This window comes from Engraulis encrasicolus, chromosome 14 (assembly GCF_034702125.1).
Source record: "Engraulis encrasicolus isolate BLACKSEA-1 chromosome 14, IST_EnEncr_1.0, whole genome shotgun sequence".
NCBI lineage: Eukaryota > Metazoa > Chordata > Actinopteri > Clupeiformes > Engraulidae > Engraulis > Engraulis encrasicolus.
In genome coordinates, this window is record NC_085870.1 from 10203700 (window position 1) to 10216692 (window position 12993).

At 45.1% G+C, this 12993-nt stretch overlaps 1 protein-coding gene across 2 annotated transcripts in view; it reads left to right on the forward strand.

Moving 5' to 3' along the window:
* The window catches only part of LOC134462059 (calcium/calmodulin-dependent protein kinase type 1-like), a 73920-nt gene that overhangs the window by 58790 nt on the left and 2137 nt on the right, over positions 1-12993 (forward strand). For both annotated transcript variants that reach the window (XM_063214911.1, XM_063214910.1), the window contains exons 6-11: positions 4090-4216; positions 5788-5863; positions 7116-7228; positions 8084-8162; positions 8751-8838; positions 11490-11652. In XM_063214911.1, the coding sequence (XP_063070981.1) occupies positions 4090-4216; positions 5788-5863; positions 7116-7228; positions 8084-8162; positions 8751-8838; positions 11490-11652 (646 nt within the window). The remainder of the gene's footprint in view (positions 1-4089; positions 4217-5787; positions 5864-7115; positions 7229-8083; positions 8163-8750; positions 8839-11489; positions 11653-12993) is intronic.

Sequence of the window (12993 nt, forward strand, 5' to 3'; positions counted from 1 at the left end):
CGGATCCTACGAAAGGGTTGAAACACATAGCCAACTTGCACACATGGGCCCTTTTTATTACGTTGGCGCAAACTATTTTTAAGACTCATTGGCTTACTGCCACACTGCCTTCAACGGCCACTTCCAAAGGGCTTTCACTCCATGCAGCGATTGGGGTTGTGAAAGACTGACTGAAAAGCCTAGGTTACGTAAAAAGTAGAGATGCCCCAGACCCTGTTTTTTAGGTAACTGCCGGATACCGGATCCACTGCTTAAGATCCTGCCGGATCCGGATAGTCTGAAAAACCCTATTATCCTGCCGGATCCGGAACCGGATCTTGGATCCTGCAGGGATTAAAGTTTTCCGTCGCTACGACGGAATTCCGTCAACTGGATTTTCGTTTGGACGGATTTCCGTCCGTATAATTTATGTCAATTAATTTACAATTTTTACTTTCCAACTGAACTCAAATCGAGAGCACTCCTGGTCATGAGAAGGGGACGAGAGGTGTGTTTGGTGTACGGATGTAGTTATACACTCCACCATTGGCGGTGTGATACAACATTCACTCATCAGTAGCCTAGTTTTGGGTCATCCCCTGTTCTTCCGTGTTCCAAAAAAAAGTACACGAGCGGTCAACAATTCTGTGGCAGCGCAGCGCGAGAGATTAAAAAAATAAATAGCCAAAATTGTTGCTGATGGCAGAAAAGAAAATAATTGTAATACAATGTATAAAGTGCAGTGACGTTTCCATATCATTGCACCTGCCGTGGCAGATATTTAGGGGGAAAAAATGAATAGTTTGCTTCGACTGCGTGTCCTTTTCATGAAGGGTTTGTCTTTTAAGCATTGTGACTCTTACTAGCATTATTCATAGCCCCAATGGGACGACTATGGCAGCTAACTAGGATAGCCTACCATGCGTTTCATCCTCAAAGTTTAGCGCGTTTGACTGGCTGCGTGTAGAGCTAGTTGTCTTTTTGACAACGGATAATTCACAGTCTCATCTATACTCATAACAGATTAACTTTGTTGTTGCCGATATATATATTCAAGAAATAAGTTAAAAATGGGTTGCATTTGGGTCACGGATAGGCTATCCCTGGCAGAGCCAATTTATGCCACGTCTTGTTCTGGGAAGTAGTGTTCTGATGGGTGGACTCATGGTCGATAAATGCCGTTTCGACGTTTGTTTCACTTTCAAGGCTTGTTACTGTGTGACGCTATTTCTGCTAACTGGAATAGTGTGCAGCAGCAACAGTTGTGTGTGCGCTTGTTTTTGAGTGGCTCAACGTCTGTGCCCATCTTCTCGGACTATGCGTTTCGTTTGAGTTCAGTTAGCCTATTTGCGCACTGCGCACTCAGGACTGATGGGTGGGTGATTTGCCTTGATTCGAGTGGAAAGCTGCGCGACAAGCTTGGGAAAGTGTGTTACTTTTGTAAACGATAGACGTATGTCTGTGACTGTCGTGTAGGCTGCTTCCTGTCAGCTTGTAGAACACGTGCGCATAGGAAGAATCGGGGACGTTTTTTAAATCAATGGTAAGCGTGTGCTTGGCACCGCACATCGAGAAGCAAAAAAGTAGCCAGTTTTCAAAACGGTAGAACACAGAGGTAGACATACCGCACCCTGTTTGTGAACGTCAAGAAGTTATTTGTAACAGGATGAATACTGAAAAAGGCCGAAGGGTGAAAAACATGCAAATAATTAAAGCTAGTTTTCTCCCTCTGATTGCTATGATCAGGGCTTTTTAAATGTCAGAAATACAACTGCAAGCAATGCGCACCAGTGCTTTCACCAGAACAGTGTTTGCCCATTCTAATGTGAAAGACAAAATATAGCCTACTACTACAACAAAAAAACCCATAATGGGATCACTCACTGTATCAACACATTGCAATTCCAAGTCAATAATTCTGTGAGATCAGCTACCATTTTGAAGCAGCATTCATAAACAATGGGTAGAAATAAGAGGAAATAACCAAAACATGCCCCAAATTTCAGTTCAATCTTTGCTGTCTGATATAGTATCCATTATCCCTCCATTCTCGGCCAGTTCTAGTCAATCTGGTGAGCGGCCTAGGCCTGCCCGCCCTCTTTCCTTTTTTTGTATTTAGAAATTGAATCTGTAAACATAGCATTGTAGGCCTACATCTGATTGAGCACATCTGATCTAGTACCTACAGGTACACTCATACTGAGTCTATATAGGTCTACTGAGTGTATAATGAATATTCATTGTTCATGTGAAGTGTAAAGATTTATGTTGGTTGAAGTTCTGATTTTGTGGCACTTTTTGGTATTACTGGCGCCCTCAAGACATAGGCCTATTCTGCTCTAGGCGACTGCCCCGTCTGCCTATGCCGCTGGCTCTGGCACCATTCCTTGCATGTATGTTTCGTCATGAGGGCAGAGCCTGGCTACATTGGTTTTCGTAGGGTTACGGAGTGATACTCGATCGGGTGCCTAACCGGTAAAAAAGTTCAGTCAGATTACTTTTTTTTGCTTTAATCCCTGGATCCTGTACATCTCTAGTTATTATATCATAGGAGGATGAAGAGGCCGCTGTGTGAGTGATTATCAGGGGCAGTAATTGCCTTATGCTTATAAGGCAGCGTTTGCTGTTCTTCGTGCTTGTCTTGTCCGAGGGGCTCGCAGGGCCCAGCAAATGAAGTTCATTACTCCCCTCCCGACTAACAAGCTCATTTGTTTACCGCCGGTGCACTCAAGTGTGCGCAGATTCATCCTCACATCGGAGGGCTAATTAAGTAGTCTGAGAGAGAGAGAGAGAGAGAGAGAGAGAGAGAGAGAGAGAGAGAGAAAGGGATAGACTGATGGGGTGAAAAGGGTAAATCAGAAAGAGAGGGAGAGTTGCAGTGTGTGTGTGTGTGTGTGTGTGTGCATGCATGCATGCGTGCATTTGTGTGTGTGTGTGTGTGCGTGCGTGCGTGCGTGCGTGCGCACGAAAGAGAGAGCGAAGATGATACAGTATGTGCGAATGGAAAAGATACTGAGAAGGGATTATTCGTCTTCTGCTGCTGACTGATAAGAAAAGAGGGTTGGAGTGCGAAAATGACTTGAAAGAAAGAAAGGGAGTGTTCGGAATAGAGGAAGTGCTGTACTAGGGAAGGTCCTGAACCCTTTGAGGAGTACCATCACAAATATATGATTAGAATTTTGCCCAAATTTTGAGTTCTCATTATGACGTCATAAGGACTTCGCAAGATTTTTAACATAGACTTCTATGGGAGCTGTAGAGTGTTCAAGTAAAATTCTAGAAGAACCTCTAGAAATTCCTTACTCCTCAAAGCAGCATGGGGCTGGAAAGGGTGGCATCTCAGTGGGAAAAGGTCAGCTTTGGAGGTCAGTCTATAGGCCAAGGAACAATTCCGTTGTCTGGCCTTGCCATCCGTAAGCTTCCTCTCAATTAACATTACCCTCCACGTCACTTCTGGATCAGGTCTTCAGGGATAAGATGACTCATATGAGAGAGAGAGAGAGAGAGAGAGAGAGAGAGAGAGAGAGAGAGAGAGAGAGAGAGAGAGAGAGAGAGAGAGAGAGAAGAAAGCTGCAACACTGAAAAGACTGCATAGGGACCTTGTGTCCTTTGCTCAGTTGTGTGACTCACCTTTGCTCTTTGAACTTGATTTAGTACCTTACTTTGCATCTAGAGGGCAACAGTGCTCCTTTGCATCTGTGTATAAATATTGTGGCAGTGCATGTGACAGTGTGTTATATCTGTGTCTGTGTATAATGTCTGTGTATAAATGTTGTTTATACATAAACATGGTTCGGGAGGAAGCCCGCGAGTGATTGACAGCCGTCATTACTTGCTCCCATCTTCGCAGATATTTAAACCCCTCCTTTCACTTTCACCTGTCTTGTGTGAAGGCTTTCCGGATTGTCCCACCACCTCCCCATACACCCCTCCATTCACTAGAGCACCCAGCTACACTCATACAATGGGGGTGGAAACGGATCTCATCCCGCATGATCTCCGCTTTAAACATCCCAGGAACGAGGCCAGCCAGCATGGCATTCACGCATATTGTAATGTACACCAAGCACTCAAGGGCAACTAGTGAATATGTGTTTACTGTCTCCTTAGCCTGAGAACCTGCTGTACTACAGTATGGACGAGGACTCCAAGATCATGATCAGCGACTTCGGCCTGTCCAAGATCGAGGGCACCGGCAGTGTCATGTCCACAGCCTGCGGTACGCCAGGATACGTAGGTGGGTGTAGACATGGACACACACACACACACAGTTTAGTGCTTTTATTTCAATCTCACCATAAAGGCAGCCTTATTACAAATCCACATAGTGATGGAAGAAAATCTCATAGCAATCAGTAGAGACTGGGTCCTATGCAACACATTGCACTAGGTCAGAATGGCCTGGTTATTTTTAAGTTGTTAAGGGGTAGACATGGCATCTCCTTCGCCATATTGCTCAGCTACTAATTGTTGCAGAAATTGAGTAGTATTTAGCGGCCTTTTTTGAATTGTCCTTATTAAGTCCACAGATCTGCAGTCCACGCATTGCAAGCATATGTACATGTCCTAACACGAAGAGCAGTATAGGACATGTAGGTTACAGTTGAAACCTTGATTTGTGACCACATCCATAAGTGTCTGGCATGTTACACACACACACACACACACACACACACACACACACACACACACACACACACACACACACACACACACACACACACACACTCACACTCACACTCACACTCACACTCACACTCACACTCACACTCACACACACTCACACACACTCACACACACACACACACACACACACACACACAGCAAACCAATGTATTGTGATATCTACGTTCACACGGTTCTAGACTTTGACTGCTCACGCTGACGTTGAATCCTCTCCTCTGCTAGACACACACACTGGCCCAGTGAGTCAGCCTCTCTCTCCAAACACACACAGCTGTTTGCACAGACTCCTCCAGGCCCTTCTCACAACACATATCATCCCTTTTCTGTCCCCCACGTCGTCCACACATAACATCCCACCACGTTGGATCACGAGAGCTTGTTAAACTTTTATCACCCCTGCGGATCAACGTTGTTTAGTGATAAACGCTCCGCAAGTTGGATCTAGGGGAATATCCGATGCAGGTTTTTCACTACAAACGGCGTATTATATGTCTGCCTGCCTGAAGGCTGATGAGTGGCTGTTCAAAGCCAGGGTGCGTTCCAATATGCAACCTTGCGTCCTCCACTTGTGCTTGTGGCCTCACGTTTTGCCGATGCCCCGCCTCTGTGGAGAAAACAATTAAGTTTCCCCGCTGTCAGCCTAGCCTAAACAATTTTTGGGGGACTATTCTTCATTCATCACACAGAGGACGCAAGGTCGCATATTGGAATGCGCACAGTGTTTTTATAGGACTCCTGTCCCCAGGGCGAGGGGAAGCAGGGCTGTTTACAACCCCTCTTCAGATGGGTAGGAACAGGTGTCACCTTACACACGGCGTAATGCTCTCTTTGATCCTTTGATCGTATCTTTGGCCAGGTAATAACACTGGCTGTGTGTGTGTGTGAGAGAGAGAGAGAGAGAGAGAGAGAGAGAGAGAGAGAGAGCGAGAGAGAGAGAGAGAGAGAGAGACCACTGGGGTATGTGTGTGTGTATGTATGTATGTGTGTGTGTGTGTGTGTGTGACCACTTGTATTTTATGAAGTTTAAACTCTTTCCTCTGCTTGTAGAGCAGTCATTACAACCAGGCTAGTGTTCCTTACCTTCCTACATATTGTGTGTGTGTGTGTGTGTGTCTTTGACAGCTCCTGAGGTTCTGGCCCAGAAACCCTACAGCAAAGCAGTGGACTGCTGGTCCATCGGAGTGATTGCATATATACTGTGAGTACTCATCACACATACACACACACACACACACACACACACACACACGTACCTACACACACACACACACACACACACACACACACACACACACACACACACACACACACACACACACACACACACACACACACACACACACACACACACACACACACCTACCTACACACACACACACACACACGCACACACACACACACACACACACACGCACGCGCACGCGCGTGTGTGTGTTATCGTAAGTGTTATTCTCCACCTCTTCTACTGTTGCATAGCTGCAGGCTCTTGGTGATTGTGTGTTTTGTTGTGATGTACTTGTACAAACGAGTTTCCTTAAACGAGCTCACTGATTACTACTAATTATTGGCTAATTATGTTTTTCATAGGCCATAAGTGTTCCACGGCAGTCTCTGTTCACAGATAAACTGAATGGGCTTCTATGGGTCCCCGTTGCCTGGTTTATATTAAACAGTAATGTGCTCAGAGACTGTTTGTTTAAAGCTACCTCAGTGATTGTTTTGCTGTAGTCTGTTAGCCTGATAAACCAGCCTAAATGTGAGACCGGAGTAATTTAGTCTGGCCCCGATGAACAATACTTCCGAAGATTGTTGATGAGAATAACCTGTTGTTTTTTCAAACCGTGCCGGTGCTCTGACCAATCTGCGATCTTTGCCGTTGATGTGCTTTCCCAACGGTGTTGCGAGATTCGACGTCACTCCCTCAAAACCCTGCCTGCTTTGATTCAAAACAAAGCGCTGCGTTGTGATTGGTTTTGCCAGACTCAGGGCACAGTGTTCAAAACGTTCTCAGATCTGAGGCCAGACCCACTCGCAGCTGAACATTTCGGCATCCAGCGGGTGGCGCTGGTTTACCAGGCTAGTAGTCTGTCATGCCCTGATATCCAGGACGACTTTTTTTAGTGCTGTTTCTGAAACTATACCATAAGATGTTTTAGGACGGTTAATCACCACATTTGTTATTCATTTATTTCATCATTCTATCAAAAAACAGCCTTTTTCTTGTGACGGCAGACACCTTCAATTAAATACATTTGAACGAATCAGGAAAAGTAGGTGGCATAGACCTAAAATTACACCCCACTGTTGTTATGGAAACTGTGAGTTGTATTTTCCTGCTTCACTTCAAAAAAAAAAAAATGCTGACGTCATATTGAAAAAGGAGGAGACAATTGTGTTTCTTCCTTGCAACATTTCTAAAAAAACGTTGCCCTGTCTGTCCTCACCTTTAGGCTTTGTGGATACCCTCCCTTCTACGACGAGAACGACTCCAAGCTGTTTGAGCAGATCCTGAAGGCGGAGTACGAGTTTGACTCACCGTACTGGGACGACATCTCAGAGTCAGGTAATTTCCAAAGCTCAGGATACAAGGACATACAGTACATGGCTAGGTTTACACACACACACACACACACACACACACACACACACACACACACACACACACTGACACTGACACACAGCTACACACAAAACACACACACTCACACGCAGACGCAGACGCACACACACACATACACACACACATGCGTACACAAACATACGCACGCACGCACACGCATGCACGAATGCATGCATGCACATTCACAAGCATATTGAGTGTAGTTACACACAAGCACATTCTTTATGCACGATTTCAAGCTACTGTTTGCTCATAGTATATACAATCACATTTAGCAGAAATCTGCTTCCATACCCCTAATGTCTCAGTCTGTATTCATTGTTATTTTCATAAACTTGTCAGCAGTTTCTTGTTACTGGAAAAAACATATTATTATTATGCAATAAGTATTACTCCACCTCTCATTACATTATTTTGGTGTGATTTAGTTTTACTTGAGAATCATATAATATATGTATAGACATTTTTGGAATTTGTTTCATTCTTAAGATGGACTTTACAGATGTTCATCTTAACTCGAATTAACTGCAAATCCACATGCACTAGAAAGTTTTGGTGTGTGATTTAGTTTTTCTTATACATACAAATAGTTGGAATTTGTTCAAATGGACATTACAGGTTTTTTATCTTAAACTCATTAAATCCTCAAGGATTTAATTTTAACAGACTTGTTAGTTAATGGATATGTTTGATATCTTCGGCAGGCCAAGTGCCTTGCCAAAAGACGTAATGGTGGCAGACCTTGACTTGAAACTTGAAAATGCCGATTGTGAAGTATGTGTGATTCTCTGTTTGCAGCGAAAGATTTCATCATCCACCTGATGGAGAAGGACCCTAGACTCCGGTACACATGTGACCAGGCTCTCCAGCACCCCTGGTACAGTCTTTTAGTATCTCGTATATCACACGCACACATAAACTATACATACATAGATGCACACAAGCACGCTCGCACACGCACACACACACACACACACACACACACACACACACACACACACACACACACACACACACACACACACACACACACACACACACACACACACACACACACACACACACACACACACACACACACACACACACACACACACACACACACACAGTACACAGAGCACAGCACAGCACAGCACAGGGCTATTCTTCTCCACCAGCTTGCCTTATGTAACTGTAGTGATTTACGGCATGTGGAGCTGCTAATTGTTTTGCTGAGTCATCTTGGGCCGACTGAAGATGAATTATGTAAAATCGCCCCACAGACTTGCAGCTGCCACCTCCTAAATATGTGTATTTTTTTGTATTTGAGTGTGTGGGTTAGGGTGGGGGGTGTACAGTATGTGTGTCTGTGCGTTTGTGAGTGTGTACAGTACATGTCTGTGTTTATGAAAGTGCGTGCAGTGAACCTAAAGTACTTGTCCAACTCATTATATGCCACCTCCCATCTCTCTCTCTCTCCTGTCAGGATTGCTGGAGACACAGCTCTGGACAAGAACATCCACGAGTCTGTGAGCGCCCAGATCAAGAAGAACTTTGCCAAAAGCAAATGGAAGGTGAGCAAACCAATCCCATCCCCTCTCCTACCATCCCCTCCCCTCCCATCCCACCCCATCCACTCCCATCCCCTACCATCCCATCCCATCCCATCCCATCCCCTCCCCTACCATCCACTCCCCTACCGTCCCATCCCATCCCATCCCCTCCCCTACCATCCACTCCCCTACCATCCCATCCCATCCCCTCCCACTCCCCTCTCATCCCCTACCATCCCCTCCCCTCCCCTCCCCTCCCCTCCCTTACCATTCCCTCCCTTACCATCCCATCCCCTCCCCTCCCCTCCCCTCCCCTCCCTCCCATCCCCTCCTCCCCTCCCCTCCCCTCCCTCCCCTCCCTTACCATCCCCTCCCCTGCCCTCCCCTCCCCTCCCCTCCCTCCCCTCCCCTCCCCTCCCATTTTTTCGGGAGCTCAGAAAGTTCTTGCATTGCTCTTGACTTGACCTGACTAGTAGCAACGCTGAAGGTGTTGCGTCACTAGTAGGAGGGCATGGCCTGGCTACCAATGTACTGCAGTCACACACCCCTCTGCATCTGGTGCCTACTGTTCGCTCAGGCCTGCAGGACATCTCAGCGTGTGTCTGTGTGTAACAACTGGGGCGTTATGATGTTCCTGTCCTGATACCATAAATAAAAAGTGGGAACTTTTAAAGGCCATCCTACTTGTGCAGCGTTATGTAAATATCGTAGTGTAGCTCTCTCTAGGTGCTCCAGGTGGTGCCATACTGTTCATCAATTACCCAGCACCTTACATGGGTAATATAAGCCTGTTATGTCATTTACATAAGCATATACACAGTAATCTGCATGCTGAATAGGTCTATTTTATATACCGTACGTACATAATCAGACCGCGCCATAACGTGATGCAACCATGACAAGATGAGGTGTCGTGATGGAATGCATCACTTTTATGGCGACATATACGGTAATGGAAGCATGAAAGCTGAAACATTTTCTTACATTGCTACTGGTTTAAGAGGCCCAGTGCATTACAGTGGAAGATTATTTAATAGATCCAGACAGCTGTCTGTTTTATGGAAGTTTAAAAAGCCCATTGAACAAAGCTTGTAAAGTGGTCTTAAAGACGCTTAGTTTTCTCCTGGATATTAAATGGATGACCACAGTCTTATCACTCTCCTCAAGGACACTGATTAACATTTAAGCGCCGAAGTAAAAAGGTAGTCCCTCATAATGATGCTCATTATTGTTCATTGACCACTGGCAGTGCAGTGTCCTAGGAAGGCATGCTGACTTCCCCTGGTTGTGCCTTAAAGTGATACTGTCCCATTTTTGGAAATAAGCTTATTTTACACCTCCCATTGAGTTAAATAGTAGGGTTTTACTGTTTTACTGACAGTATTGCGGAGTACTGCACTTAGAATGTAGCAAACAAGTGTAAGCAGATGGATTCACAGTCACAACATCCACAATATTTAATAAGGTTAAGACTATCAACTAATGATTAATGAATTAATCGATCATTTGCATCCCTACATCCAATATTGGTAGACCTGCCCCATTGAAAACAAGGGAATGGCATTTTGGCAGAGCAGCTTCTCCACTTTGTGTGCAATAGGCTTTACCAGGCACGTGTATGTTGGAGTAAGCAGAAGGGGATTGCATTTGACTTAACCACACAGGTGCTTGAGATTTACTTCTATGTTTGACATTCTTAGATTTTTTTTTTATTTCCACAAGACTCTGGCCTGTTTATATAATCTGGCGGGCTGCATCCAGCCCCCGGGCCGTATCCCCCCCCCCCCCCCCCCCCCCCCCCCCCCCCATGCTGGACAGAAACCAAGAGAAAAGAACAGAAACAAGAATCTGTGTCTGACGCCAATGTCATTTCTCAAAGTCAGAAAGATTTTTTTAATTGCGGGATGTGCCTTTCATTGGATGTGTGATGTTTTTTTTTTTAATCTATGATGTTTAAGGCATGCCCAGAATCTTTCAATTAAAAATGTCTCTGTGGCAGCGGGACACTGGGGTCAAAGACTTTGTTGATGTTTTTCTTTTACTTTTTTGTCCAGTGCCAGACTACAGTTGTGTTCAGCAGTTGTGTATATGATGAGCATGCTGAAGGCCTGTACAGTCTCACAAGGGTTTTATAAAATATGCTCAGAATAGAGAACATAGTACGGTATACTGTACATGCATATTAGTCTTTAAATGTGTTTGCAATTTACACTAAATAAGTATTTTTTGCCATAACATAAAAGACAAATGATATTGCTGTCAGATCAAATAACCATCACACTAGCCATTATACTGCCATCCCTGCATGCTGAGCATTTGTTCTTTTGTTTTAAAAAAAACCCTAAAATGGTTGCTGTAGGATATAATGATGAGGAAAGCAGAATTTTGTACTGTTGCTTAAGTGTTTGCAACCAACACTATTCGATCAGTAGTACTATAATTTGTAAAATGTCCTTTTTTTGTGTGGCACTGGTACTTCATTTGTCACAATATGCGGCATGCTAAGAATTGCAGTTAGACCATTTATCGAGTAGTTTAGAGAATATATATTAATCCCAGAGGAAAATGAAGGCATGGTCTCGCTCCTCCTCCAGTCCCAGCATGCTCAGTATGTTGTTCTATGTTCCGTGTTCCATTTTCCCTCTCCTCTCGGTCGGCTGCCCGTCCCTCAGCAAGCCTTCAACGTGACGGCGGTGGTGCGGCGCATGCGTCGGATGCAGCTGGGTACCAGCCAGGAGGGAGCCAGCCAGACCAACCTGCCCAGCCCCTGCCACGGCCACCTGCTGCTGCCTGAGAGCAGTGAGGTGGAGGAGGTGGAGGAGGAGAGGCAGACAGGTGAGGGGGCCGATTAGTGTCTCGGGGGTCTCAAGGGATTGTCTAGGGCAGTGGTTCTCAACCTATGGGCCACTATAGGCCACTGGTGGGCCCTGAAGGTATTCCAAGTGGGCCTTGAAATCATTTTCCAAAAATTATAATCATATTTGGTGTGTGTTGCTGTTGATTTATTTCCGTTTTATTCTTAATTGGGTCAGAGGTGGGCCCCGAACATTTTTGACTATTTCAACGGGCCCCAAGTTGAAAAAGGTTGAGAACCCCTGATCTAGGGAACCATCTCCACACATAGAATAGAATCTGAAGCATGGTAGTTTCCAAAGAGCAGTGACAGAGCAGTGGCAGACAGCTGAGTGGGGTGATGAGGTTTGGGGAATATTCTCCATTGACTGTACTCTGTAGCCCCTTAATGCGCGCCGTACCTCCAGTGGCACGCTGTAATAGTCATTGAAATGTAACTACCATAGCACTGCAATACTATGACACAACGCAGGCAATTTAGTAATGCACCATGACTTGGTCATAACCATACTGGCAACAACAAATGTATGAAGCCGCGTCTTAAGGGGTTAATCATGCCGGTGCACGTTCACAGCCTGATCTCTCAGAATTCTGTGGAATGGACACGTATCTTTGGGACACAAAATCTGTGTCAGTTTCACGGATTTCGCCAAACTTCCGTGCCCCTGGACACGGAATTGTTTTCCGTGATTGACTCACGGAAGTGCATAAAATTGACACTGCGACCAAATGCATGCATTAGGTGCGATATCTTCAAACTCGCTGGGGACGGTCGTAAGAAAGACTGCACAGTTCCTTGAAAGTGCTTCTGGAGAAAACAACAATGGCGGCAACTTTTCCAAAGCTTCTCATTGAGCTTGTCTGAAATTACAAATATTCGATTTGCGATCATACTTCCTCTTTACACTTTGAAAAAGGAGCGTGCAAATGAACAAAGTAATAGCAGTATCGTCTCTTTGCCAGAGGAGTCCTTCTTTTTGTTTTATTTACAGTCTGTGTTCCCAATTTCCGGAACGCAGTGCTGTTCTCTCTGCCCCCTGGATGATACAGCCAGTATTTTTACATGTTGGTCTGCTGCTTTTAAAGCAAGCATGTGCAGTCCGTTGCTCACGGTGACACGCATTATGTGCAGCTCGCAGCAAGCGTACCGAGGGCCTAAATCCGTAAGTAGGTACAGGTGTGCATGCACATCCAGGCCATCGGGTGCTGGATCAAAGGCTTATCTAACACAGTGAAAGAATCACAGCTCACAGATTCTGCTCTCAGTTTTATTACACAATATGTCTGATGGAGACTGCACAGGTCAAAAACATTATATAATAA